Source organism: Aethalodelphis obliquidens, unplaced genomic scaffold (genome assembly GCF_003676395.1).
Source record: "Aethalodelphis obliquidens isolate GAN/ISIS:26980383/991018 unplaced genomic scaffold, ASM367639v1 scaffold9, whole genome shotgun sequence".
In the NCBI taxonomy this organism is placed as follows: domain Eukaryota; kingdom Metazoa; phylum Chordata; class Mammalia; order Artiodactyla; family Delphinidae; genus Aethalodelphis; species Aethalodelphis obliquidens.
Window position 1 is genome coordinate 27,902,149 of NW_020837953.1, and position 27,974 is coordinate 27,930,122.

General features: G+C 58.0%; 1 protein-coding gene across 6 annotated transcripts in view; it reads left to right on the plus strand.

The window, feature by feature from the left end:
* COL16A1 (collagen type XVI alpha 1 chain) overlaps positions 1-27,974 on the plus strand; it is a 51,375-nt gene that overhangs the window by 16,554 nt on the left and 6,847 nt on the right. For 2 of the 6 annotated variants that reach the window (XM_027109347.1, XM_027109348.1), the window contains exons 28-63: positions 808-843; positions 966-1,010; positions 1,310-1,441; positions 2,244-2,279; positions 2,505-2,612; positions 2,929-3,051; positions 3,159-3,212; positions 3,430-3,471; positions 3,778-3,813; positions 3,899-3,952; positions 4,718-4,786; positions 6,907-6,960; positions 7,052-7,078; positions 7,780-7,839; positions 8,022-8,069; positions 8,202-8,255; positions 11,865-11,918; positions 12,142-12,174; positions 14,286-14,402; positions 14,488-14,529; positions 14,611-14,697; positions 15,472-15,516; positions 16,372-16,416; positions 18,145-18,198; positions 18,773-18,826; positions 19,359-19,412; positions 20,934-20,978; positions 21,089-21,142; positions 21,428-21,463; positions 21,818-21,880; positions 24,263-24,334; positions 24,544-24,597; positions 25,260-25,304; positions 25,511-25,555; positions 25,873-25,926; positions 26,354-26,407. In XM_027109347.1, the coding sequence (XP_026965148.1) occupies positions 808-843; positions 966-1,010; positions 1,310-1,441; positions 2,244-2,279; positions 2,505-2,612; positions 2,929-3,051; positions 3,159-3,212; positions 3,430-3,471; positions 3,778-3,813; positions 3,899-3,952; positions 4,718-4,786; positions 6,907-6,960; positions 7,052-7,078; positions 7,780-7,839; positions 8,022-8,069; positions 8,202-8,255; positions 11,865-11,918; positions 12,142-12,174; positions 14,286-14,402; positions 14,488-14,529; positions 14,611-14,697; positions 15,472-15,516; positions 16,372-16,416; positions 18,145-18,198; positions 18,773-18,826; positions 19,359-19,412; positions 20,934-20,978; positions 21,089-21,142; positions 21,428-21,463; positions 21,818-21,880; positions 24,263-24,334; positions 24,544-24,597; positions 25,260-25,304; positions 25,511-25,555; positions 25,873-25,926; positions 26,354-26,407 (2,085 nt within the window). The remainder of the gene's footprint in view (positions 1-807; positions 844-965; positions 1,011-1,309; positions 1,442-2,243; positions 2,280-2,504; positions 2,613-2,928; positions 3,052-3,158; positions 3,213-3,429; positions 3,472-3,777; positions 3,814-3,898; positions 3,953-4,717; positions 4,787-6,906; positions 6,961-7,051; positions 7,079-7,779; positions 7,840-8,021; positions 8,070-8,201; positions 8,256-11,864; positions 11,919-12,141; positions 12,175-14,285; positions 14,403-14,487; positions 14,530-14,610; positions 14,698-15,471; positions 15,517-16,371; positions 16,417-18,144; positions 18,199-18,772; positions 18,827-19,358; positions 19,413-20,933; positions 20,979-21,088; positions 21,143-21,427; positions 21,464-21,817; positions 21,881-24,262; positions 24,335-24,543; positions 24,598-25,259; positions 25,305-25,510; positions 25,556-25,872; positions 25,927-26,353; positions 26,408-27,974) is intronic. The other 4 variants (XM_027109349.1, XM_027109351.1, XM_027109350.1 and 1 more) reach the window with 4 other exon arrangements.

A 27,974-nucleotide genomic window follows, 5' to 3' on the forward strand; every position in this document is an offset into this window, starting at 1 on the left:
GTTACATTATTTCCTTGCTTAAAATACTTCTATGACTCGACTTTGTACTGAAGGCCTTCTATGCCTAACAAGACCCTGGACACCTGGCCCTGCCTGCCTTGAAGGTTCCTCTGGTTTTCCTCTCCCCACTTCCTGTGCCTTAGATGTGCTGCCCTCCTTACTTTCTGGAATATGTCAAGAATGTTCCCACCTCTTAGATTTTGTACTTGTGCCTCCCACTGTCTAGAACGTTTTCCCTCTCTACCTCCCCCTATTGTTTCATTGGTTGGCCTTTGTCTCGTCTTTCTGATAATAATTGTGGTTAACACTTCCCAGACCATCCTGTCTAAAACGGCTTCCCCCGCCTACTTTGTCTCATCACCCTGTTTATTTCCTTCACAGCACTCATCACTATTCAGTTACAATTATTTAAAAGTTCTTGGTGTCCCTACAAGGGTGTAAGCTCCACAAGTGTGTTTGTCTGTGCTGTTCACTGCTACCTACTGGCACCTCGCTGAGTGCACAGCGGGTACAGGCATCCAGCGAGTGACTGTTGGATAAATGAATTCGTGACCTTTGCGTGCTGGGCCAGAGCTGAGGGTGGGGCTGGGATTCTGCAGAGTGAGGCTGGGGACAGAAACAGGCTGGCCACAGACTCCCCTGGGGACCTTGGGGAAATCCCTTTCCCTCTCTGGGTCTCAGTTTCCCTAGCCAGGAAATGAGGTGGGTAGTTGGGGGTCCCAAGGGGTTATTTGTGTAGTTTGGGGTTTGGGAATGACCTAGAGTGGCCTCCTCACTTTGACCCTGTGTTCTCTGCTTTGCTCTCAGGGTAATTTCGGGGAGGCAGGGCCAGCCGGCGGTCTGGTAAGTGAGCTTTGGATGCCAACAGCTCTGGGGAGAAGGACGAGGTGGGACCCGGGGAGACGAGAGGCCCCAGCACGGCCCAGGCAGACGCTGGGCATCACATACGGCTTCTTATCACACAGGGGCCTCCAGGGCCAGTGGGACCCACAGGCGTCAAGGGGGAGAAGGTAAGTTGAAGACGTTCCCTGCGCCGCGGCCAGTGCCAGCTTCCCAAACACACGCTTATCCTGCTCTACTTCAAACCCTCCGAGGCTCCCCACTGCCTGAGGGTAACATCTGATTCCTTAGCATGATGTCAGGACCCCTGAGGCCTTGGCCCCCACCTTCATTTCTTACCTGTTTTCCCACAATGTCTCCTGAGATATCCCTTGGCAAGCACAGGTGCTACGTCAGGCCGGGCTACATTCCCCAGCCCCAGATTCCAAACCTGCCTGGGGTCCCCCAGCTCCGTGTCCTTGCTTGGCAGGGGGAGCCTTGTGAGTCATGCAGCGCCCTGTCCGAGCACCAGGAAGGGGACAGCCACGTGCTGGCCTTGCCTGGGCCTCCCGGAAAGAAGGGGGAGCCTGGGCATCCAGGCTTTGGCCTGCCAGGAAAACAGGTGAGTTCTGGGGCCTGTGGAGGTGGGATACGGGCAGGGCTTAAGGGGGACAGGGGCTGCCTGGGTCTCTAGGCTCCCTGTGCAGTGGGGAGTAGGTGAGAGTGTGTGGAGGGGTCAGTGTCTCTGTCCCCAGAGGGAGCTGGCCTGACAGGCCTCTGCCCTTCGTCCTGGGACACAGCATGGCCGGCTGTGCAGAAAGACCACCAACCTGGAACCAGGTGGACCTGGGTTCGAAGTCCAGATCTGCCTTTTACTAGCCCTTTGGCTTGAGCCAGTTACTTCCCCTCTCTGTGCCTCTGTTTCCTACGCACGGTGTTGTTGTAAAGCCTAGGAACGATGTGTGTGAAGAACTTAGCAGCACACGATAGGCATTCAAGAAGTGATAATTACCACCGTGGTAAATGATAATTACCACCGTGGCGATTATTATTGTTACTGCTTTACTAGTAGCAGTGAATGCTGACACAGCGTACTTCATGAGCCATGCACTGTTTCATGTATATCAGCTGTATCAGCTTGTCTAACCTCACAAGAACCCTACGAGGGAGAAGCCTGTGCTCTTTTTACTGTCCCCATTTGACAGATAAAGAAACCGAGGCACAAAGAGGTTAAGTAACTTGCCCAGGATCACCCAAGCAGGGATCCTGGCTCAAGTCTCTTCTCTTGAATATCGCTTCACTAGAATGAGAGCAGAGATTTTGATCTGTCTTGTATATTGTATATTCCCGGAGTCTAACACAGTGCCAGACACTTAAGGGTGTCTAGTATGAGTGAATGGGTGCTGGAAGTGCTTTCTCCTCAGGGCAAAGCTGGAGAGCATGGATTGAAGGGACAGAAGGTAAGATAATTTGGTGGGCACGGGTGGGCACCACCTCCTCTCAGATGCCCTCCCCACCTCCTATTCCTGATTGCCCTGTGCCCACTCTCCACTCCCTGCCCAGCCCCCAGCCCCAGTGAAGGGCTCTGGGTGCCTGCAGGTCCCAAGAGGGCACCGTGCCCTGCCCTCCTTGAACCCTACTCCAGCTGGATCACCCCTGCCCTCTTTGAACCCTACTCCTTACAGGGCGATGCTGGGAATCCCGGAGATCCTGGAACACCAGGCACCATGGGGCGGCCGGGACTGTCGGGAGAGCCTGGGGTTCGGGGCCCTTCAGGGCCAAAAGGAGAAAAGGTCAGTCAGGCAGGGCGCAGTGTTTTGCATGAGCAGAAAGAGATTAGGCTGAGAGCTAGTGAGGGGAAGGACTTGGGGTCAGGCTGTGAGCCTCAGGGGATACCAGAATCACTGGGTGGAGGTGCCTCGGCTATTCTCCGAGGCAGGGAGGAGAGCTAGGCGTGTCAGGGGCCGATTTTGATATCCCAGGCTGAGGAGGGGTCAGTGGAGGGGCAGAGCTTTCAGAAGGGCACAAGGATCCCCTTTCCGATGTCTCCTCCCGGCTTGGCCGCCAGGCCTGGCTCACGAGCTCCTGGCTGTGCCCGTCTCTGACCAGGGTGATGGCTGCACTGCCTGCCCCAGCCTGCAGGGGGCGTTGACCGACAGGGCAGGACCGCCTGGGAAGCCAGGCCTGAAGGGAGATCCGGGGCCGGAAGGCGTGGGCCGGCCTGGTAAACCGGTGAGTTCTGGCTACCTGCCCTCTTGTCCTTCCCTCCCTGGGCTTTCCTTCTCTCCCTCCTGCCCCCTTTCCCCTGAGGGGACCCATGGCTCACATGTGTCTTTTAGGGCCAGCCTGGTCTACCAGGAGTTCAAGGACCCCCAGGACTGAAGGGCATACAGGTGTGTGTGAGTGTGAGGGCCTGGGCTGCAGCTCTGTGTGGGTGAGGGTGTGGATGCGGAGATGCACCTGGGGACAGAGGGCCTGGAGAGGGGAATGGAGATTAGCTGCAGAGCAGGGAGGGGGCGGAGGTGGAGGAGGTCCAGGAGGAGGGGCTGGGACAGGGGAGAAGGGTGAGTGGGGAATCTCAAGCGCAGGCTTGTCCTTTTGCCTTTTCAGGGAGAGCCAGGGCCTCCAGGAGTGGGAGTCCAGGGGCCCCAGGTGAGTCTCCAGCCTTACGTTTGCTTGCTTGCCTCCCAGCACTTCCCTTAGCCAGCTGCTCACTCCCACCTGCGCCCCAAACCCCAGAGCTCTGCCTGCCTCCAGACGCTCAAGGGCACAGCCCTGGCCTGCGGTTGTTTCTGTTGGGACTTTGGTTTTGACCCCCTGCCCCTCTCTGACCCTCAGAGTCTCCTTGGGGAGCTCTCCTGAGCTTGGGCTGGCCGACACCCCACCCCAGACCAGGTCTGCCGGCGGGGCAGGTTGGCTTGGGCAGCTGTGGCCCAGTCTGCCTTTTCTGACTTGCAGGGGGAGCCTGGAGCCCAGGGTTTGCCTGGCATTCAGGTACGTCTGCCTCGGGCCTGGAGGAGATGGGCAGGTGAAGGGGCCACTCTAGGATAGAGGTAACTAAGTGTGCTTCCATCTGCAGGGGCTTCTGGGACCTCGGGGGCCACCTGGCCCTGCTGGAGAGAAGGGTGCCAAGGTGAGCCTCTGCCTGCTTGGGCTCTAGACTTTTTTTTTTTTAATTTATTTATTTTATTATGTATTTATTTATTTAGGCTGTGTTAGGTCTTTTGTTGCTGCACATGGGCTTTCTCTAGTTGTGGTGAGCAGGGGCTACTCTTCATTGCAGTGCACGGGCTTCTCATTGCGATGGCTTCTCTTGTTGTGGAGCACGGGCTCTAGGCACATGGGCTTCAGTAGCTGTGGCACACTGGCTCTAGAGCACAGGCTCAGTAGTTGTGGCGTACGGGCTTAGTTGCTCCGCAGCATGTGGGATCTTCCCAGACCAGGGTTCGAACCCGTGTCCCCTGCATTGGCAGGCGGATTCTTTTTTTTTTTTTTTTTTTTGTGGTACATGGGCCTCTCACTGTTGTGGCCTCTCCCGTTGCGGAGCACAGGCTCCGGACATGCAGGCTCAGCGGCCATGGCTCACAGGCCTAGTCGCTCCGCGGCATGTGGGATCCTCCCGGACCGGGGCACGAACCCTTGTCCCCTGCATCGGCAGGCGGACTCTCAACCACCGCGCCACCAGGGAAGCCCGGCAGGCGGATTCTTAACCACTGTGCCACCAGGGAAGCCCTGGGCTCTAGACTTATAACACTTCGGAATGTCCTGGCAGTGGGCACAGTGGACATGGGAGCTGAGGGATGTTCGTCAGAGGGCCGCCCAAGGCCTGGTCTCACCTGCTGGATTGTAGCTAGCTTTAAACTCTGGCCCTGCAACCTTTCTACCCTCTCTTCCACAGGGATCTCCGGGGGTGAAAGGAGCCGCTGGGCCTGTGGGACCTGCTGGTGCCAGTGTCTCTGGGCCTCCGGTAAGGGCCCGCCCCCCGCGCTCCACACTGGGGATGTTGCTTGGACCAAGGGCGTTGCCGCCAGGAAGAGGGCATGGGGCTGACCCTGCCCATCCCAGCAACATGGGGGACGGGAGGAGAGAGGCCTCAGCCTGGCCCGGCCTGGGAGAAGGAAGACCGCCCTGTATGGGGGGAGCCCCTGAAGAATGACAGTATTGAACACCACCAGTTTTTGAGCAGTGACGGTGCTGAGGCCCTGTGCTAAGCTCTAAACAAACAGAGATTCACTTAATCCTCACAACAGCCCCGTAAGGGAATGGCTATGATTATCCCCATTTCACAGATGAGGAAACTGAAGGCCAGAGGGTGAGGAGACAGAGCCGGGACTTGAACCCAGGTCTGTCTGACTCAAAGCCCATATGTTCTGCCCGCCACCCTCCACTTCAAACCTTGGAGTCATTTGGGATCGTCTAAAACAGTGCTGCCCAATAGAACTCTCTGCCCTGCCTGAGATGTGGCCGCCAGCCCCACATGGCTGTCGAGCGCTCAGAATGTAGATAGTGTGACTGAAGAGCTAAACTTTAGATTTATTTTTTTTTATTTTTTATTTTTTTGCGGTACAGGGGCCTCTCACTGTTGTGGCCTCTCCCGTCGCGGAGCACAGGCTCCGGACGCGCAGGCTCAGCGGCCACGGCTCACGGGCTCAGCCGCTCCGTGGCATGTGGGATCTTCCTAAACCGGGGCACGAACCCGTGTCCCCTGCAGGGGACAGGCGGACTGTCCGGCAGGCGGACTCTTAACCACTGTGCCACCAGGGAAGCCCTAGATTTAATTGTAATTATTTTAAATTTAAGTAGCCGCATGTGGCTATTGGCTACTGTACTAGCCCACACAGATCTATCTAGACCAGCAACACTTCCAACCGTGTTACCCTCAAGGACCTCCCTTTACTGCTGTTCCACCAGTGATTCCCATGCTCTGAAAGGTGTGTCTGTTGAACAAATTGCATAGATTAGGTAATAATATATGCACTTCCTCATTTTTATTCATCAAAGACCTGTATAATAGCTAGCTTCGACTCCACATGAACACACTAGAATTTTTCAGATGACATAATTCTAGCCTAAATCAAAGAAATGCTACCTTTCAGCCAGCCTGTGCCATGCCAGGTTGTGGGCAAATGTATAATTTTTCCTAGGCTTTTGGTAATGTTGAAAATAGCCCGTGAACTGTATCTTTTCTGTCTTTATGGATCCCTAGAGAAATTCCAGGCCCAGTTTGGGAATCACAGCTGGATTCCTCCTGAGGGTGCGCTGAAGCCCAGAGGGGCCGCAGCCTTGCCCAAGTCCCCACCGTCCGTGTGGTTGCCTAGCACAGTTGGGTAGTCAGTGTCCCCGCCTGTCCCAGGGAGCTCCCGGTAAAGGCAGAGGTGAAGGTGAAGGCGGCCCTGGTCCTCAGGGAGCTTTGAGTCCCACGTGCGAAGGTGGCCTGTCCCGCAGGACAGCAGCCATCAGAAAGCCCTGCTGACTTCTTCAGACCGTCTTCCCTCCAGTTGAATCCCATCCAGGAGGTTCCCCAGTTCTGGCGCCACACTCACTCGCTGTGTGACCTTAGGCCAGTGACAGCCTCTCAGGGCCTTCAATTCCTTGTTGACAAACCGGGGCTGAAATTCCTGTCTCCTCCTTAAATCAACTGAGAGAACTTTTATGATGGAGAGAATTGTGTCAAACACTAAAGGGTAAGAGGACAGAGCAGGGACTTTGGGCCACACAGACCTGGGTGCAGCCGTGCTGTTGGGTCTATTACAAAATGTCTTTAAGCCTCTGTTTCCTCACGTGTATAATGGAACAATACCATCCTGCAGGGCTGGGAGTAGAGATTCTATCCAGTGTGCCCTGACAGGTGCTTGGCCCAGTGCCTGACACCCAGAAAGTGCTGGGGAAATGCCAGTGTTCTTCCTCCTTCCTCCTCGCCTTGTCTCTTGGGCCTCAGTCTCCTACTCTAGGACATGGGCACTGGGATGTGGGTTCCAGGGGAGCCTGGTGCTGCTTCTGTTTGTCCTATCACCCTCCCCTGCTGGCAGGCCAGATGGCTGGCTGCTGTCCAGCCTCATCCACTGACGCTGGGCTCTCTCCCTTCAGGGGCCTGCTGGGCAGCAAGGACAGACTGGACTTCCAGGAGCCAGAGGGATGCTGGTGAGTACCGTGTCGAGGGGCAGCAGGAAGCCACAGCTGGCTCTTTCTCCACACCCCTATCTACTCATCCCCCTGTGTTTCTTCCCCACAGGGTGAAAAGGGAGCGCAGGGAGAAAAGGTAAGTCCCAGGGACCTGTGACCAATACTCCGGGGAAATTAGCAGCCCCTGGAGCTCTGCCACCCAGGGGACCCTCTGCACTTGGCTGTAGCCCTGGACTGAAGGATGGGTGCTGAGGCGTCATCCTGGTCTCCTTGCCACCCACTAGCTCCCTCGTTGCTGGCCCAGGGCTCAGTCAGGATCCCAGGAGACCTAGAGAGCTCCAAGGCCCCCATGGGGGGAAGCTACATTTTCAGATGGACGCTGAGTTAGAGGACAGGGGAAGGAACTGAGTTCAGAAGGACTAGTGAGAGGACAGGGATATGAGGGACCAGGAGAGAAGGGCATGGAAGCCAGGCTGGGCCAAGGGGAATGGGGCTGAATACTTACGCAGCAGCAGACAATGACGACGCTAAAAATGCAATAACACCAAGAGCTGTTGATGGCTGAGTGCTTGGCACATGGCAGGAACCCTATATACGTTCATCCATTCCATCCTCATGACAGTCTATGCATTTGGTATTATTATCCCCATTTTATAGATAAGGAGACTGAGGTTCAGAGAGGTTGAACAGATTGCCCAAGGGTACCGTCAAAAGAGGCCGATCCTGGATTTAAACCCTGCCCTCTCCATCTCTAGAGCCTGCCCTGCCTCCCAGCTGTTGATTTCCAGAGGGTCCTCCATCCTCACCCTCTGCTGACAAAGGCTCTTTTCTTTTCAGGGTGAGCCAGGGGAGTGCTCCTGCCCCTCCCGAGGGGACCCCATCTTCTCTGGCATGCCGGTAAGTGGTGCCGAGAGCCTTCCCCCGCCCCCGGCCTGGGGGTGAGGCCTGGCTTCCGGCCTTGTGCCCAAGACGCATAGGCCCCTGCGCCCCAGCCAACTGCGTCCCCACGCAGCCCTGTGCTTGGTGTGGACGTTGCCTATAGCCTCTCCCCTTCTTTTGTGATCCCCACTCCCACCCAGGGTGCTCCGGGACTTTGGATGGGCAGCTCCTGGCAGCCGGGCCCGCAGGTGTGTGTCGCTTGTCTCCTCCGTCTCTCCTCTTGTCCGCCCGCGCCTCGAGGCTTGCGCATCCTAACGCCGGCACCCCCAGCGATGGGGCAGAACTTTCTTCTGGGTCTGATGGTTTCTTCTCTCCTTCAGGGTCCTCCGGGTATTCCCGGACCACCAGGCCCCCCTGGAACGCCTGGGCTTCAGGTAAAGAGGGAGAAGAGAAGAGGGGGGTCAAGGCAACAGGTCGCATGCTCTGTGCTGGACCCAAAGTGTGCCGCTCCCCTGCCCCAACGCTTGTATGTGTCATTTCTCACTCCTTGTGCTCCCGCTTCCCAGAGTGGTACGGAGGACGCACTGGTCCCCGAGGGCAGGCTGTGTGTACTCCCAGACCTTTTTTGAGGAATGCCCTGTTGTTGTAGCCCAGGTACCCCACTGACACCTGTGTCAAGCTCGGGCCTTGGTCAGCTGTCAGGAACCCAGAACCTGGGTCAGCTAACAATCCTGGACACTGGTGCAGAGCTCACCATTTTGGAGCAGCGTTCAACATTCATTCATGCAACGAAATTTTTGCACACCTAGCATTTTCCAGGCACTGTTTTAGGTGCTGGCAATACAGCAGTGGACAGAATGAAATCTCTGCCCTCTGGGAGCTTGCATTCTAGTAAGAGAGACAGGCGATAAGCAAGAGAAATAAACAAAATATAGTATATGTCCTGATAAGAAGGTTAAAGCAGGGAGTGAGGATGGAAAATGGGGAGAGCCCAGGGAAGATATTTGAGAAAAGTGTTGAAAAGAAGGGGATGTTTAAATCAAGACTTAAAGGAAAAAAAGGGAAAAAGAAAAAATCAAAAGACTTGAAGGAAATGAGGGGAGAGCCTGCAGAGGAGAGTATTCCCGACAGATAGACAAGGGAGCAGGTATGAAGGCCCCAGGGGTGGGAACATGCCTGCCGTGTCTGGAGAACAGGAAGGAAGCCAGGGAGCGAGGGGAGAGCAGTAGGAGTTGAGGTCCTTGTGGCATCATGATTAGAGTGTGTGTTCCAGGACCAGGCAGCCTGACTTTGAATCACAGCTCTGCTACGTGTTAGCTTTGTGATGCTGGGTAAGTTACTTACCCTCTCTGTGTCTCAGTTCCTTCGTCTGTTAAGTGGAGATATTGTAATTACAGGACCTACCTCATGGGGCTTTTGTGAGTATTAAACAAGTGAATGCATGCTACATGTGTAGAACCTTGCCTGGCGTATAGTGAATGCTCGGAAGGCATTAGCCATCGTTATGACAACAACCACTGTTACGATTTTACATCCATTCTCCCGCATTTGTTTGAGCCTTACATCAACTCCAATAGGAAGGCGGTGGATCCCTAAGTCACAGCTGGGCACACTGAGTTTCTGGGAGGTGAAATATCTTGTCTGAAGTCATCAGCTACGAACTGGCAGTGCTGGGCTGGGGCTTTCCCATGCAGGGCACTTTCTTCTGCCCTCCACTGCCCGGCAGGGTGGCTCCCCAAGGTTTGCACGCCAGGCCACACTTCCCAGAGGCCCTCGGAGGCATAGACAGTAGCTTCTGTGTGTCTGGCTCCCAGCTCCTGGAAGAGTGAGTCTCACCCGAAAAGGCAGAGCAGAACTGCATGGAAGCTTTTAACAAACTACTCCCCCCTGCCCTGATGATTTTATATATACCCCCTTTCACCCTGGGCTGAGAATCTGCTCTGGTGGGCCCCCTTTGCTGATGGGAGCCTCTGTCAGTATTCCAATTCTCTTTCTCATTGAGAGCTCAGAATTAGAGCCAACTCTGTGTCCCCCACAGGCCAGCCACACCTTTACCAAGTGTCCAGGCTTTCTGCTGCACTGCCAGGGAACAGGCATCAGGCTGCAGGGGGCTTGCGGTTTGCCTGGAGAAGCGTGAGAGTCATTTCAAAGTGACCCATTAACAAGCGCACGCAGATGTCACGTGAACCCTGCCAAGACATGTTGGGGGAACGAGGCAGAAAAGAGTGACCGCCACTGAGTTTGGTCCCAGGCACCAGAGTCCTCTTCTGGCACCAGTGCTGGAGACCAAGCCGAGGCTGCTGTTTGCAGACACCTGCCCCGTGCCAGGCAGGGTGTTTCAAGGAAGGGAGGGCCCAGCAGCTCCTCTCTCCAGGTGCAGGAACGGGCTCAGAGATAGACAGCAACCAGAGCTCCAGTAATCCCCATCCACTCCTACAGACGTTAAGAAGTGTGCGGCTCCATAGCTAGTAGACAGTGCACGGGTAGCTCTTCACTTCTACAGTAGAACAAGTAGGAGGTATAGTTCTGGGCGCGCAGGAAAAGAAAATCACAAAGTATCCGGCTTGAACTAACACAGACAACGGAGAGTGGGGCAGGGGGTGAATGATAATTAAGGGGCATAATTAGAATTAACACGGTCACGGTGTTTCCCCTGTGCCAGGGGCTGTTCTAAGCACTTTGCCTTCTTAACTCATTGAGGACTCGGAATGACCAGGGCTGGGTGACGGCACGTGGAGGTGCAGGAGGGGCCGGGGGAGACGGACTCAAGGTCTGACTCATGCCTGGTGGAGCCTGGCCTGAAATCGGGTGGGCTGCCAGGGAGGGTAACATGTTCTATTGCTGGGAGCTGGGACTTGAAGGGAGGCCAGCTCTCAGAGCGGGCCAGGGAAATCCCGTGTGCGGAGTGAGCAGCAGTGCGTTCCCTCAGCATGTATGGGATGCAAGCCTCCTCCAGGTCGGGCACTGGGGATTTAAAACCCAACGTACTCCCTGCCTCCACGGAGCATTTAACATGCAGATGTGCATTGTGAGTCTGTAAGGGGAACAGAGTCTGGGTGGTAAACACTTAACGTGAGCATCCCTCGTGCCGTGCTCTGTACTAAGTTCATTAGAGCCGTGATCCCCTTTAAGCCTCAGCACAAACTACCACTGTTTTACAGAAAAGGAAACTGAGGCACAGAGATTCCCCGCCCCCCACCTCCCCGCAAGTAACCTGACAAAAGTTGTACAGGTAGTTAGTTAGAATTTGCACCTAGATGGGTATGACTCCCAGGCCTCTACCCTGTGTGTGCATAAGTGTTCTGGGGAATGTCTTTTGAGGAATGATGCAGAAATAGTGGTTAAGAGCGGGGTTGAAGCCAGTGCTCCTCAATCTGAATGTCACCTCTGTGCCCTGCTCGCCCTGTGACCTTGAGCAAGTTGCTTGCCTCTCTGAGTTCTTCGTCTTGTTTTTAAGATGGAGATAAACACTTACCTCACCAAAACAACTGTGGTGATTACATGAGAAAATATAGTGAGAAAATATAGGAAAAGTACTTGGCACAGAAAGAAATAATAGTTATTTACTATATAGAAGACCCACTGCCCTAACATGTAGGGGAAGAAATCATTTGGACTGGTTTTGGGGGGGTGAGTCACACCTCTGGGCCTCCTCAGCTCCCCCTACAAACAGTCTGGAGACTTTTTATTTTTTTTTTTGGCGGTACGCGGGCCTCTCACTGTTGTGGCCTCTCCCGTTGCGGAGCACAGGCTCCGGACGCGCAGGCTCAGCGGCCATGGCTCACGGGCCCAGCTGCTCCGCGACATGTGGGATCCTCCCAGACCGCGGCACGAACCCGTGTCCCCGGCATCGGCAGGCGGACTCTTAACCACTGTGCCGCCAGGGAAGCCCCTGGAGACTTTTGAGCTGAGAGTAGATGTCAGCCCGGGCTCTCAGCTCTTCAGGATGAGGGGGAGGGGCAGTGGCGATGGTGAGAAAGAATCTGGGTGGCCTGCGGGCTAGAGAGAGGTGTCCACTCACCCGTGTCTCTTCTTGGCTGCAGGGAGTGCCTGGGAACAACGGTTTGCCAGGACAGCCTGGGCTGACTGCAGAGCTGGTAGGTACCGGCCTGGACTCCCTGTCCAGCGCCTCCCCTGCTCTTCCCAGGCCTGAGCTTGCCATGCTAGCGCCCTTAGCTGCTGTGGGGGTCCCTCTTCCCTCCGTCTTCCGAGGCTGGGAGAAACCTGGATGCCATGTGGCTTCCCGAGGCTCCACCAGGTGCCGTAAGTCTCCGTCCCCCTTCCACTCGCCCTCTGAGCCCTCGTGTCTGTCTCTTGCAGGGATCCTTGCCCATTGAACAGCACGTCCTTAAGGTAAGAGAGTCAGAGGGAGGGTGTAGGAACCGGCAGGGGTTCCCCTAAGGGGATCGTTGCAGTGAGCGCTCAGCTGCGTCGCACCACACACAGAGAACTGCAGATGGGGCTGTTTGTGGGGACGTGCACGCCAGGCATCTGGCTGAGGGGGCCTAGTCAGGGGCCGGCTCGGAACAGACCCCCAGGCAGTGTTTGCTGAGCGAGTGTTTGAAGGGATCCTGTGAAGGCACCCAGGTGGCCAGGGGTGCTCTGGGCAGTGGGAACTCAGAGACCTGCCCTCAGCAGTTGCCACTGAGGTCACATGGGGGCAGGGCAGGGAAGGTGAACGTGCACCTGGAGGGCAGTCAGGCAGGGATTTGCGAAGGTTATGTTCTATGATAGGACTGGGTAGGGGCCTGGAAGAAGGCTCTGGCTGTCCTCTGCTCAATCCAGAAAGAATCCAGGGAGGAGAAGGGATTTGAGAGGTGATTCTAGTGGGGCAAGAAAGGGGACTTGGGGCCTGAAGGGAGAGTCGGCCTGTGCCAGGATCTATCAGTAGCGTTAAGACCACACTCGAGGGCTGTGGCCTGGTCTGATCTCCCATGCTGGGCACCACAGGTGATACAGCCCTTCCTTGCCCAGTTACCTCTAGAGACAAGATCAGGACTCTTCCCTCCTCCAGCTCAGCATCCTTTGGGGTCCCTCCCACGCCTTGGCCTCCAGAGCCCCTGTCCTGGTCACCCGCTTCTAGCACTGGCTGGTCAGTGCCCTGGAGTTCCCACGACCCCAGTGGTCCTGGTCAGGGCAGAGCATGGGGACCTCCTGCCCCGCCCCTGCTCTGCACAGCAGTCATCTCCAGAAGCAGCCTGAGATCGGGTTATCCTTCCGGCAGCAGTTACGGGTTGGATCACGGCAGGGTTGTGGCAGTGAACCCCCGCTCTTCTGCCCTAGGCCTCTGGCAAGCCAGGGTTCCCCACGTCCTGCCCCTGGGCAAGTGATTATGCGACTCCAAATGCAGGATTCGACATTTCTCTGTGTAACCTGTCGTCTGATGGCTTCTTGATCGAGTGTCCATGGAGGGCCCCCCACAGGAACTGAGTGTGGTCTGGAGAAGGGGTCAGATGGGCACCAACAGCCCAGAGGAAGCCTGGGCCTGTGGACAGAGCGCTTCCTTGGCCCTCAGACAGGCCAAGGTCCAATCCAGGGCCCCACTTACCTTAGACAAGTCATGCTGTCTCTTTGAGCCTCGGCTTTCTCATCTCCAGAGTGCTTGTAAGACGGCCTGCCTCGTTGCACTGTCAGGGTTGAGTGTGGTAATGTGCAAGGCCTGCCACCATCGCTGGCACCGTGGGTGCTGAGTAAATGACAGCCATCATCATTGAGCTTTGCAGCGAACAGTGGAGGTGGAGCAGCGTCTCCTCTAGGGGCCCATGGACGTCCCGCCAGGCCATGGATAGATGCCAGGCTCCCAAGTCCTCTGAAATTGTAGTCTAGCTTTCACTAGTAGGTTTCGTTTTGAGGGGAAGCGGACTCACAGCTTCCATCAAACTCTCAGAGAGCTCTGTGACCCAAAGAGGTTAAAGCCTCCAGGTAAGAGGAGGACTTTCTTGTCAGGAAGACTTCAGGCCCGGCCCACTGGGGAGCCTGCAACAGCCGAGGTCCCCTGGGAAGTGCAGGGCAGGCCCCATCCCAGAGGCTGTCTGCGAAGGGCCTGGCTCCTCCTGCAGCTGTTTGCTTTGCTCCCTTGGGCAGAGAAGCTGGTGTTTGGAGCTGCCCTTTTCAGTCTAAATCCTCGTGGCGTGTCCTCACACTGGGTGCAGGTTGCAGGAACAGCCGGGACAGATGGTCCCTCCGCGGGCCCCTCCGCCTCCTCCCACACGCCTGTCTAGAAAGTGGCGTTGGCTTGGCCCTACCGGAGCTTCTTCCTGGAGGAAACTCAAAGCCAGTGTTGGGATCGGGTCCCTTGAGGATACAGCAGAGCTGCCGCAGACATGTGGCTGGGGAGGAAGAGCGTGGGTGGGTGCCGGGCAGCAGGATGCCACTGGCTGAGTTCGGAGTGGGTATCCCCCATGCGGCCCACCCTGGCCTTCTCCGACCCGGGCCCCACGCCACCGCCCCCTTTTTCTCATCAGAGCATCTGCGGGGACTGTGTCCAGGGGCAGACGGCCCACCCGGCGGCCCTCCTGGAAAGTGGAGAGAAGGGAGACCAGGGCAATCCCGGCGTGCCAGGCCTTGACAGCTGCGCCCGGGTAGGAGGCTGGGCTCGGGGTGGCCTTGGTGCAGGGCGAGCTCCCGGCTGCCCCTGCTGACCGGGCCTCTGGCTGTCGTCCGCAGTGCTTCACGGAGCGGGAGCGGCCGAGGGCTGAGGAGGCCCGGGTGAGTGGGCCTCCGTCTTCTCTTCACCCCCCGCCCCGAGCCCCATGGGGCTTCTCACACTCACCGTCCATCCCACTCCAGGGAGACAACGGCGAGGGAGATGCGGGCTGTGCAGGGAGCCCCGGCCTGCCCGGTGCTCCAGGACTGCCCGGCCAGAGAGGAGAAGAGGTAAGAGCAGGGCCCTTGCCTGGGCTGGACCCCGAGGCAGCTGGAGTCTCCACTTAAATGGCTCTCAGTTCCCGAGGGCAGTTTCCTTCCTGCCGAAAGCCTTCTCGGGCCCTCCGAGGCCTGAGGTCACCGGCGCCCCTCGCTGCTCTGGCCTCACCTGCTCTCCTGGCACCGGGCCTCCTCGCAGCTCTGGGCCCTGGGCCACTCTTCCTCCCCTGGCCTTGCTGCTTCCTCAGCCTGCAGCTCTCCTCCAAGGCCCGCTCCTTCACCCCTTCAGCCCTTTGCTCACATATCACCTTCTCAGTGAGACACTCCCTGACCACCCTCTCTAAAATAGAACTCCCACAGCCGTGCTCAAAGCCCGGTCCCTCTCTCTGCCCCACGCTCCGCACTGTCTGCCATCCTGTGTATTCCCTGCATTTGGGAGCACGCCGCAGGTGTCTACTGAGCACCGCCTGTGTGCCAGCCTCTGTTCTATGCATTACTGTCCACCTCTCCCTAGAATGTAAGCGCCACAAGGTGGGGATTTCAATGTTCCATTTGTCATTGTGTCCTCAGGCCCTGGACCAGTGCCCAGTACGTAATAGCTGCTTGATAAATGTTTGTTGGATGATTGAATGAACCGAATGAAAGGTTTAACGTCAGCTTTAACATCCTGCTCTGACAGCACTGCCTGTTGACTTGGTCTGTGGCAGGCTGGGAGGAGGGCTGCGGAGACCTCAGGGCGCTGTGGGCCTGAGCCTCTTCATCCATATTCCCTGGCTTCCTTTGCAGGGTCCGCCCGGCATGAGGGGCTCCCCGGGTCCTCCAGGCCCTATTGTAAGTATCTGTGGGTTTCCTGGCCTGCTTGAGAGGCTCTCAGAGGGGTTGTAAAGCCAGACACCGTTGTGCTGCCTTGGCTCCGGGAAGCTGGGCAGGACAGAAAGAGGGAACTTCCTTTCCCTCCCCTTTCCCTCGTCAGAGCATCTGCGGGGACTGTGGCCTCCCACCTCCGAATCCCCAGAACCGACCTGCTCCGCCCCGCTCTGCCTGTGGTCCTGCTTAGAGGAGGCCCTCAGGGCGCATCCTTGTTTCTGCAGCCCCGTCCCTGCTGTGTTTTGCATTCATGGCTCATGGTCTGGGCAGCCAGGAAAGCGTGTGGCAACCTTCAGACAGGGGCCAGGGGCTGAGATGGAGCGGCCCTCTATCGCTCCGTAGGGCCATCTCTAAGACAAGCCTACAAAGGCTAGACCAGGGGCATCTACCCTGGAGTCCTCTGTGGTGTTGATATGGCAGGAAAGCCTGGAAGAACTGAAAATGCTTTCTTTGGAGGAAACAAAAATAGCTGGTGGGAGCCTCTTAGAACCAGGGAGCCCCCACCTGGGGGCTCATGGAGGTCAAGTAACAGGCATGATGGGCTTCCACTCTGGCACCAGGAGTCACTCGGATTCGGGCAGACTTGGGCAGGTGGTTTGACTCTGGGGGCTGTTGCGCATCTCTACGGATGGCAGAGCCATTCTTCCTGGAGCCGAGGCGAGGAGCAGATGTCTTCTGGGCCAAGACTTGGGATGAGTCTCTTTTCCAGCTGCCTTGAAAATATTCCCATGACTTCCTCTCCCCGTGACCTCTCAGCCCCAGACTGTGGCCCAGGGTTACTGTGCTTGTGAGTTGTGACCTGCCTGTTTCTCCCACCAGGGCCCCCCAGGTTTTCCTGGTGCTGTTGGCTCCCCCGGATTGCCTGTAAGAACCTAGCGCTGCTCGACCTCCCCTTCCCCTGCCAGCCAGGTCTCTGTGGCTTTTGCTTGTCTCCCTTCCTGTCGTGCCCTGGCCTCCCCCCTCCATGTTTGTCGTTGTCCCCCTTCAGGCTCGGTAGCTAACGACACAGGTTCCCTGAGGTCCCAGCAGCTTGGACGGCCTCCCAGTCTCTGACTTCTTTTCGTTTCTCCCTTCTCCCTCTTCTGCTTTCTCTCTCTCATCTTCTCTCTTCTCCCCCCTTCCGTTTCCCTTTTTCTCTCCCACAGTCACACATCACTCCCCCTAAATCCTCCAGAGCTATTTTACCTTCTTATTTTAAGCTGGTGCCTCTAGGGGCCTCTTTATCCCTGCCTTCTCACTCTGCCTCCTGCTTCTCCCACCTTTGGTGTTGACTGAAGATTTGCTGAAAGTAGTTCTTGAGGCCCTGCCAGCCACCTGGCCCAGAGCCCGGCAGAGATGCCAAAGCTTTAGGGCTTCACACTGCAGGCTGGCACAGGTTTGCTGCCCTGCTGCTTGGCAGGGCTGTCCAGAGGCACCCCAGGGATTTCAAGGCGGCCACGCTTGCAACTTTTCCCATCATCCTAGAGGAAACTTCCTCCTCTTCCTTTCCTCTTCTTTGGCTCTGGTCCCAGTCTGCTCCGAGGCTGGGCACGTGATGCCAGCAGTAGGGCTTCTGGGTGTCGTGGGGCCCTGCCCCTCTGTGCCCAGTGTCTTGGCCACCTCCTTCTGCCGGGTGTCGTTAATTGCTCTGCCTTCGTCATCGTCACAAGTATGTTTGAGTCGTCCTCTTCCTCACTGTTGCTCCCTCCTGGGTCATGGAAACTAACCTCCTGTTTGTCAGAGTTCGTGTTCCTGGGGCCTGGCTCCTCTCCTCCCAGGCCTGGTGAAGGAGGCTCAGGGAGCAAGGCCTCTCCTTGTCACAGCTCCATCTGTCCCCACGCCCTCATCCTGGCCGGACCTTGTCTGTTTCTGCTTGCTTGGGTGAAGGGGCCATCTGTCCGTCTAGCCATCTGTCTTGTGTTGTGGAAAGGTTTGGGTGCCGTTTCTTGAGGGCACGAGGGAGAAGGGGCAGACACGGCCCCTTAACGGTGCGGTGCATCCGCGAAGGCCAGGGCGAGGAGTGAGGAGGGATGGGGGCTCTGGCTTTGATTGAGATGGATATCCCTTTCCACCTAGAAAGTGACAGGGACTGCTCTGGAGGGAGCCTTCCCATGTCCCTCCCCAGCATCCCTAAAAGCATGTGATTTTTGGCTGGGGCGGGGGGCTTGGAGAGGTAAGTGTTGCGAGTCTGGTGATACATTTTGGTGGGGAGCATCACTCTAGGGACACCTCTCTGGACAGTTACCCCTCAGGGGGAGCACATGTGTCACCCTCCTAAAGGTGCACCCCAGACAGTGGTCACAGTAGGGCACACCAATGGCAGCCACCTGAGAAGTCCCACCTGGGAGTCACCCGACTGGGGGCATATCTCTGTGGTGACCTGTCTTGGGGGGCATGCTTCTGGGGCACCCTTACGTGGGGATTTACACCTCTGATAGTTACCCTTCTGGGCACACCCCCTATGGTCACTTTGCTGGGGACACTAGGGGGGCCACCAGTAGCCCCCCACCTTTGCCTAGAATGGGGACAGAGGGCTGGGGGGCTGCAGGGAGGAGTCAGGGGCTGAGTGGAGACTGCCCTCTCCTGCAGTTTCTCATGATTTTTCTCTCCAAGGGTCTTCAAGGAGAGCGAGGCCTCAGGGGCCTGACGGGAGAGAAGGGGGAACCGGTAAGCGGAGGCAGCAGGGGATGGAGGTAGATGAAGAGCCTTGGGGAGACGGAGGTTGGGCCCCCTGGGATGGCTGCTGCGTGGAAGGTGGGAGGTGGACTCCTTCTCTTGAAACTCTTTGCCCCTCGGCCCTGATTCCCTCAGTATTGGGGGATCCCTCAGGATCAAAGGAAGCTGATCTCCATGTGCCCTGACTCCCTGTAAGGGGCAAACACCTCCATCCCTGGGGGCTTTCTCCCTCCCTTCTCCTGCAGCATTCACCATGTCCCTTCCACTGCCCCCACCCGGGTCTTCGTCATTCCCTGTCCTGGGCCTTCTCCTCTGGCTCAGCTCCGCTAGAAAGTGACAGGCACTGCTCTGGAGGGAGCAGTCTCAAGCAGTCAGCATCCAGGACTGTGGTGGTGACCACAGCCGAAGGGAGCCGGGTCTGGGGGAAATGGCCCAAGGTGGAGGCTGTAACCGGGGCACCTGCTGAGGGGCAGCTCCAGACTGTCGGGCCTTGGCCGCCCTCATAGCCAGGGATGGGGACAGAAATGTTGGGGGGCTGGTCCATCATGTCTCCCTTTCTTTGCAGGGTCCTCCAGGGCAACCTGGCTACCCAGGTGCCATGGGCCCCCCAGGACTGCCTGTGAGTAAGGGGAGCCGGGTCTGGGGGTACCCGAGCCGTGGGGTGGTGATCAGGACCGGCCCAGGCTTGGGCATCCTCAGCGGGCTCCCTCCTTTCCCAGCATTTCAGCTGGTGTCTCTGCCAGGCTGTCCGTCCAGAGCACCCCCCACCCCATAAGGCCCCTTGGTAGTGGAGCTTGGCCTCCCTCTCCGCTTTGCACATCAAGGGCCAGACTCTCAGAGCACCCGGAGCCTCCCAGACTAGGAGAGGACAGAGGTCTGCCTCCCCAGGGGCGGGGGAGAGTTGGGGAGATCCAGCGGAGGCGCCTGTTAGGAGGACGTGACCCCCGTTCCACTGAGTGGCGGTGGGAGGCCGCAGAGGCGCCCCCGCTCCGCTCTGCTCCGGGAGCAGCACACCCCTCGGGCCCCCCAGCCTCGCCCGGGGCGCCTTCTGCGTCTAAGTGTGTGTGCCAGCTGCAGTCTCCACCCCTCGCATCGGCGCCCCTGGCGGGCGGACCACGGGGCTAATTCCCTCTCTCTTTGCTGCCTGTCAGGGCATCAAGGGGGAGCGCGGCTACGGGGGTTCCCCGGGAGAGAAGGGAGAATCGGTGAGTGCGGGAAGGCAGCTCCCTCCGCGGGGGCGGGAGGAAGGGCTTCAAATGGCCAGTGTCTCTCTGCCGCCTGGAGAGCTTCCCAGCCGCCCCTGAACGGGAGACGTGACCCCGGCCCTCCGGTCCCCTGAGTTGCTCCAGCTGCGTCTCAAGCAGTCAGCGCTGTCGGCTGGTTGCTGCGTGGGCAGAAGCTGCGAGGAGGAGAATCCCGGCAGATTTCGTGGAGACTGGCGGAGGGGCTGCCTGGGGGGAGGGGGCCACAGTCAGCGGGCAGGGGACCTCCTCCCCCCGCCCCCAACGCCCACAGGTCGGAGAGCCAGGCCCTGGACTCTGGACCCCACTCTGCCACCCGGCCTGTCCCCAGCCCCACACTGAGCACTGGAGCTGGGGCGGTCATCAGATGGGGACACGGAGGCTCACGAAGTGACGTGGCTCACCCAGGGTCCTGCAGCTAGTCAGTGAACTAGGGCCGAGCCTGGACTTGAACCCAAGTCTGTGACAAACCTCCCAAGTCTTTGTCTTACCTTCCCCCTCGCACATGCCGGTGAGGCCCCGGTGGGATGCAGCAAACCCCATTGTGCATTTATTCAATAACGAATCTTTCTCGTGGGCCTTCTGGGTGCCAGGCTCTGTTCTGAGGATGCCTTGGTGGATAAAACAGGCAGTTGAGCCCCTGGTCCTCAGGGAGCTCACTTTCCAGTGGGCCAGGTAGATAACAGATGAGTAAACAGCTACATATAAATTATGAGAGGTAGGACCGGTGGAGAAAATCGAGCCGGGTAAGGAGCTGGAGCCATGAACGGGAAGCATGAGACAGAGGGTCAGGGAGGCCTCTCTGAGCGGGTGGCGTTTGAGCTGAGCCCTGAATGGAGCTGCGGGGGTGTGTGGGAGCACAGACGACCAGCACACGGTTGTCTGTGCTGGGGAATGCCAGAGGGAGAAGCCGTGTGTGAGGGTACCTCAGGGACAGATTCGAGCCATCGAATGATTTGGTAAGGTTTCAAGAGACCTAGAAATGGTGGGGGATGGTGGGCATTCTAGGTAGAGGGGACAGTTGTGCAAATGCCCAGTGGTATGATTGTATAGTGTTCAGGGAACGGCAGTCTGACCAAGCCAGGCAGAAGATAAGGAAAGGGGAGGGAAGTGAAGCAGGGAAGGGTGGTTGGTATCAGATCACAGGATGCCTCAAAACCCAGCATTCAGTTGGCAGAGGGGCCCCATGGAGGGTGTTGGAGCAAGAGAGTATTATAATCAGAGCTGCGTTGAAGCAGAGGAGATGGCAGCCTCTTGCTGGCTGGATTAGAGCAAACCAAGAGATGGCAGAACTAGTTAAGAGGCTGGTTCAGTAGCTCAGGCAAGGGAAGGGAAGCCTGAACAGAGCAGGGGGAGGAATCCTGCCGCTTAGAGGGGCGTCCCACCACATCCCTGCCTCTGCTCTGTGCCCCGTCCCCTGCCCCATCCCCTGATCTCCCACCTCCCCCAGTCAGAGTGACCGATTCCTCTCCTTTGTATCACCAGGGCCCGCCAGGATCTGAAGGCCTCCCAGGTCCCCCAGGCCCAGCAGTGAGTGGGGAAGGGGATAGGGAGATGTGGACATGGGGATCCCTGATCCTGCCCTGGGGTCTGGGGACAGGAAGGTTGGGTTCTAGATGCATTGTTCTCTGTGGTGACAGGGTCCCCGAGGAGAGCGAGGACCCCAAGGGAACTTGGGTGAGAAAGGTGACCAGGTGAGTGGTGGCAGGGCCCTATCTAGCTGTCCTCCCCCGATGGTCACCCTCATGTACAGTGGGGGAGGGGGCACAGTGACCAGCTCTAGCCTCCCACCCCCCCACCATCCTCGAGTTGTAACCTCTCACCTCGTGCCCAGAGCCTCACCTGCTGGCCCTTTGGGGCAGAGCGGAGGACAAGGCCCATGACTTGAGGCAGCCTCACGCTGTCATTCTTTCCACCTGGGTAGCCAGGCAGGAGAGAGAGGGTGGCACAGCAAACTGTCCCTTGCTTTCTTCCCCTAGGGATTTCAAGGCCAGCCAGGCTTTCCAGGCCCACCGGTGAGTGCACACACAAAGCCAGCTCTGTCCGACGTGATCCCATCTGCGAGGGGCAGGCCTGGCCAGGCCAGGCTGGTTGAGGGTGGGCCTAGGGAGGGGAGCAAAGAGGCGCGGGAAGAACGGAGGAATGGCCTCGGGGGCCAGGCCTGATTCCAGGAGCCAGGACCTGGAGAGCAGGGCCTCCTGGGTGGGCCCCAGCCCAGCCGCCCAGCCAGATGTAATGCTCCTGGGTGGTGTTTCTGGGAAGTCAAAACGCATCACATTAACAGTGGTGAAGCACACCCAGGAGGAAGAAGGAAGGGGAGCTGCTTTCCAGCCCCGCCTTCATTCCTGCCTGCTTCTTTGCTGATTTAGGGTCCCCCTGGATTCCCAGGCAAAGCTGGAGCACCTGGCCCACCTGGCCCCCAAGCGGAGAAGGTGAGCAGGACCCCAAGTTGGCCACAGTCACAGCTCTGAGCCATCAGAAGTTCAAGGACTAATTCAGTTACATCAAGTGGGGGCAAAGAGACCTCCAGGATGAGCCCAGCAACTGCTGTAGGGCAACAGGGCCGGGGCAGACCAGTGGGCCCCTAGGGCTGACAGCTGGGCCCAGGATGCCCACCCAATGGGAGAGTGTGGGTGGGGAGGAGGCAGAGAGGTGTAGTGAGAGGTGGGCCACTAGATGCGACAGGCCAGCCCCGGCCAGCTGCAGCTCCTCCAGGGGAGGGCGAGGAGTTGAGGGAAGGAGGGAAGCACATCCAAGACTGGGCGCCCTGGGCCCTTCAGCAGGAGGTGGTCTGGGCATTTGCCTTCTGGGTCTGACAACAGGAAAGAAGGATGGGCCTCCTGGGAGGCCATGCTCAGGGTGTCCCCAAGGGCCAGAGAGGGCAGGCGTGGCCTGTGACCTGGTGACAAGGGTGGGAAGGAGCAGCAGTTGGGGAGCCCCCGCACTGGCCGCCCCTGGGTTTGGCTATAGATAAACTTTGGGACTAGCTCTGCCTTGCTCTGGAGGCTGACATCCTTGTCTCAGCCCATCCTCTGGGCTCTCCAGATGTGACAGGTGGGCAATGTAATGAGGCCCCAAACTGACTTCTAAGCTTGGGGTACAGGGAGGGGCAGGAGAGCTGCAGCTTCTTGGGGAGCCTCTTTCCTCTGAAAGCTGGAAAGGACTTCTAGAAGGGCCCCCTTGGTCTAGGTTCTCACTGAAGCCTAGAGAGGCTGGGGGCATCCCAGGTATGCACAGCCAGACAGTGGCGGGGCTGAGACTTCCCTCCCAGCTCAGGAGAACCCTCAAGCCCCTGGCTGCGCCCCCCACCCCAGAGCCAGCACCTATCAGCTATGGTTGAGGCAGTGCGGGTGCCACCTCCCTTCACTTCTCTGTGGGGCGCCTGAGTGGCGGCCCCCGCCAGAGTCTTCCGCGCTGCCTCTGTGCCCCAGTGCAGCTTGCTCTCCTTAGGCCGGTCTTTGCAGAGACTCCCAAACCTCTGGCCAGCGGTTCTCCGTCCTGACTCCCTGTGGGGCTGCCATTTCCTGGGGCTGTGCTGACCCCTCCTGGTAGCTGGTGGCATGGCAGTGCCACCCAGAGCCCTTCCCCCCCCCCCCCCCCTGTGGGGTCTCTAGCTGGATCCCTTCCCCTTGGTGACCCCCACAGCCACTGCTCCAGGTCAGCCACCCTCTCCCCACTGGGGAAATGCTGCCGCCTCCCCACTTAGCTACCTGCCTCCCCCTCTCTTCTCTGATAAACATTCGAATTCACACGTTCGCTCTCATCATTCCCCTGCTTTGAACCATCAGTGGCTCCCCAGTGCCCGTAGTGGTGTTTTCAGGCTTTATTTTGTAGTCCCCAAGGCTTTTTGTCACACAAAATCTCATATGAATGCTCAGTCTGTAAAACAGATGCAAGTGGAGCTGCTCTGGCTAAGGCGAGGGTAGGGGTCCTGGAGTCCCACCCCCTTGGGCTCCACTTTGTGCCCCCAGCCTCTCCAGGCTCCTCCAGGAACCCTCAGGCCCTGGGAAGTACAGTTTGAAAACTAACGGTCTGTTTGATAAAATCTAGTACAGGGTTTCAGGGCCCTCCTCCAGTCTCCTCTCCGCCCCCCACCCCCATCACACGGGCTCCCCAGACACCCCAGCTAGACCAGGCATGTGAACACCGCCAAATCTTTATCCTTCTCTGAAGTCCTCTGTGGCATGCCCTTTTCTCCTAAACCTACCCGAATCCCAGCCGTCCTTCAGAGCCCAGCACCTGCTAACTCTTCGGTGACACTTTCCCTGCCCCCGACCAGAGTGAGCTGCTCTCTCTCCCCAGCTCCCAGGGCCCCTTACTCACACAGGGCAAATCGACTGTTGCAATGCCCTTGATGGTCCTGGGCCTGTGACTCTTGCTGGACTGTGAGCTCCTTGAGGGCAGGGCCCACCCTTTTGCCATCTGGGGGAATCAGAGGCCACATGGTGGTTGGCACCTTGCTGGGATCAATGTGAATTGAATGTGTGCTCTCACTTCAGCCCACATTACTGAGCACCCACCAGGCCAGTCCTTGGTCAACCCCGAGGAAGGCGCTGGACCCAGAAGGCTCTGTTTCCTCTTCGTGGAGCAGTGCAGAAAGGGGGATGCTTGGCAGATGAAGACAGACTTTCACGGGGGAGTGGTGTGTGGGATACAGCCAGTTAGGCCAGAACCGAACTGGGGTTCGAAGCCAGCTGTCCTGACTTCCAGTAGTCACCAGCCCCTGTGGCCGGGGTCTCTTGTCCTGCTGGTGTGTGTCAGCGGGAGGGAGGGGGGCAAGGCCCCACTGACTTTGCTGGGGGGCTCATTTCCAGGGCAGTGAAGGGATTCGAGGTCCATCAGGCCTGCCTGGTCCCCCTGGACCACCAGGATCTCCCGGGATTCAGGTGAGCTTGTGCCCGCTTAGCCTGACAGGTGTGTGTGTGTGTATGTGTGTGTGCTCATGCATGCATGTGTGTGTCTCTGTGTGTGTGTTTTAGGGGTAGGAGTTGGGTGAGGGGTGGAGGCGGTGAAGAGGGTGGAGGGGCTGGGTTGGGCCTCCCACCTCCTAGGGCTCCAGCACAGGCGTGCAGGAATGCCTTTTTCCCATTTCCAGGGCCCTGCCGGTCTGGATGGTCTAGATGGGAAGGACGGCAAGCCTGGCGTGAGGGTGAGATGGTGGGCCCAGGAGGGCACCCCCTTCCTTCTACCTCCTTCTCCAAGAGCCAAAGTCAAGGGAACCCTGATGAAGGGAATTGAATTCCACTGCCCCACACCTCTTGCAGGAGGTGCCCCACCTTCCCTCGGTCTGCCTCTCACCGCACCCCACTTCTCTAATGGCACCAGAGCCCCCCGATTTCTCTGTTCTCCCAGTTGCCTTAACCAGGTTGGATGAGCTGGGTCTCACCAAAGGCAGGCAGTGAAGGGAGTAAATTTATACCCAGAAACTCAATCAGCTGAAGAAACTAGGCTGGGTGTCAGAAAGAATAGGCTGCAGACAGGGAAGGACTTGAGTGGCCCTGGCTCCTTGGATCCGATTTTGCTGGGGCATCTGAAAAGGATGGGGCCATGGCAAAGGGCAGAGCATCAAGGTCAACCCCCTTCTGTACCCAAAAGAAGGAAAACTGAGGTTCAGAAAGGGACGGGGATTCACTCAGCGTGCACAGCCAGTCAGAGGCTGAGCCCGGCTTGGAATTGTCCCTGTGCCCCACGTGACAATCCCTCCATCCTGGGAGAGCTGGGGGAGGGGCTGGAGAAAGGGGGAGACTGGTGAATGAGTGGGTACAAGCTGGACAAAGCTCTTGTCTCAGTGCCCCTGGTCTCTTTCCCTAGGGGGACCCTGGTCCTGCTGGCCCCCCCGGACTCATGGGACCCCCGGTAAGTTGAGCTGCAGGAAGGAGCTGGGAGCTGGGAGGTTGCAAAGCTGGACGGGTGCCCTGATGGGTGGGGCAGCTCAAATCCACATCCCCTGTGGACATGGTATGACTTTGGATGGATTTGACTTGTTTAACCTGAGGAAAGAGGAGTGGGAGGTGGCCTCTGCTTGAGGTGAGGGACGTGGCAGCTCCTGCTTTTTCTTCCAGGGCTTCAAGGGAAAACCGGGCCATCCCGGCCTCCCAGGACTGAAGGTAAGGGCCTGGTGACTTCTGCCAACCGGGTTTTCTCGGCTTTTCTCAAGGTCTGACCCCGGGCAGATGTGGCAGTCTGGCCGGAGTGGAGTGCCACCTGACCCTTGGCTAAGATGCCATCCCAGCATCCAGGCCTTCTGAGGCCACCGGTGCCTGGCAGACTGGGTTGGGGCTTTGCCATCTGCCAGCCCGAGGGCATCAGAGAGCCCCTGGCCGAAGCCGGGGCATGTGGCAGGACTCCTCTGATGTGGGGTCGGCTTGGGGTGTGGGAGCCAAATGGCGGTCTGGTGAGCCTCAGTTGCCCCTCTCTCCTCCAGGGTGACTGTGGAAAGCCTGGTCCCCCGGGCAGCAGTGGCCGCCCCGGAGCAGAGGTAAGGGCCCGGGGTCTGTGCATGCTGCCTTTAGACAGCCCTTGGGTTCTGCTGAGTCCAGGACGCGGCCACTCCCTCCCCCTTCGCTGGCAAAGTGGCAGCCTCCTCTCCTTGCCTTCTGGGGGAGGTTTTGCCCAACACTGCACATCTTGACCTTCCTCCTCTTAAGTTTATAACCGATTTCCTCTCCCTATGGGCTATTGGGTTATTAACCCATAGAGGCCTGGGCTCTACCTTCCCCCTCCAACCATACTCATGGGCAGGGCTGGTCCCCTGTCCCCAGAAGGCTTAGGCCTAGAGGCCAGGACTCAACGCAGCTCTTCTGGCCATTGGTGTTCCACCTGCTGTGCTCAGCGTTCTCCTACCTCACAGCCTGTGTGTGTAAGTCTGTTTCTGTGTTGTTTCTTCCTCTTCCTCCCTCCTGCAGGGTGAGCCTGGTGCCATGGGACCCCAGGGAAGACCCGGCCCCCCTGGCCACGTTGTGAGTTACTCTGTTTTCGTCTCTGTCTCTGTGAGAGTTCAGACTGTGTTGGGCTGGGTGGTGGTGGGCAAGCTGGTGATGACCCGAAAGAACTGACCGCAGCAGCAGTGCCAGCCACGTAGAGCAGTAAGGGGCTCTGGGCTCACCCATCCAGCGGTTCCCCGGCTTTTTGCCATTTTCTGATTTTCTGGGCACATTCGAGTTTGCTTATCAAACAAAGATCATTCAGTTATTCAACAAGTAATTATTGAGCACCTGCTCCACACCAGGCACTGTTCCAAGCCCTGGGCTACGGTGAGATAGACAAGGTCCCCTGATCCCAGAGCTTCCACACAGGCACAACAGACAGATTAACGCGGAAGGATCAGGCAGGGATGTGCTGTCATAGAGGGCCTGGGAGGCGACTTTACGGGAGAAGTGGCCTTTGAGCAGGGGCCCAAATGACACGAAGGGGCCAGCTGTCGAGCAGTCTGGTGGAAGAGCATCCCCGCAGGGGTGCATCTGCTGCAAAGGGCCTGAGGCAGGGAGGGCTTGGGGAGCTTCAGAGTCAGCGTGGCGGGAGTGGAGTCCGAGGAGGGTGTGAGTGGGAACGGGAAAGCTGAGCTGGGAGAGGACCTGATGCAGATGGTGGAGGACCTCGGGGGCATGGGCAGGAGGGGGTTGGGTGCGCAAATGACATCAGAGATATCAGCGGAGGGATGATGGCGGTGGAGCTGGTGGCAGTGGACAGATCCCGCAAGTGTCTGGAGGTAGATAGAGGACTTGCTCGTGACCTGGATGGGGAGGGGGCAGGAGGCGGTAGAAGGAGAGGAATCGAGGACGACTCCTGTTCGGTTCGCCTCGGGCAGCTGGGTGAGTGGGTGGTGTATTTACTGAGAAAGGGTGACTTGGAGAGGATGTTTATTAAGCAATAATGGCTTTCCTGTCTACTTTACTCATCTGTAACACAGATGACTGCCCGTGGGCGTCTTTGATCAGCGTGACCATGCCGAGCTGGTGGGGTTCCAGAGAGCCCTGTTGAGGCTGGCTGTACACTTTCCAGAAGGCTCTTGGAAATGTCAAGAATAGTGCAGAACCCCCAAAAAGGAATTCTCGGGTCCTCATCACTATTTTTATGGATCTCAAGGTGTCCAGAGACCTTGGATTGGGGACCCCAGGTCTAGTCCGGTCCCCTCCACGTTACAGATGAAAGAAGGAGTCACACACTCTGAATTGTGTCCGCATCGGAGACCCCCTGGGGGGTTGGGGGGTGTGCAGCGTTCCTCTTCCCACCTCTGTCCATCCAGCCCAGCGCCCTGCTGTGTGCCAGTCTCAGTGCTGGACGTTCCTGCCTTAGGAGGCTTGAGATGAGTAGAACAGAGCCTGTGCCTTTGGAATTTTCCATCTGGGAGCATGGAGGGAAGTGCTCTGAGAGAGACCTGTGTGCCCTGGGGTTCAGAGAAAGGGTAGCTCTGACCACCAGGGCGGTGACATTTGAGCTGAGCCTCAGGGGCAGGATGTGGAGAGATAGGGCAGGCGGGAGCCCTCCTGCGTGTTTCAGGCTCATCGCCCTCCAGCAGTAGGTGAG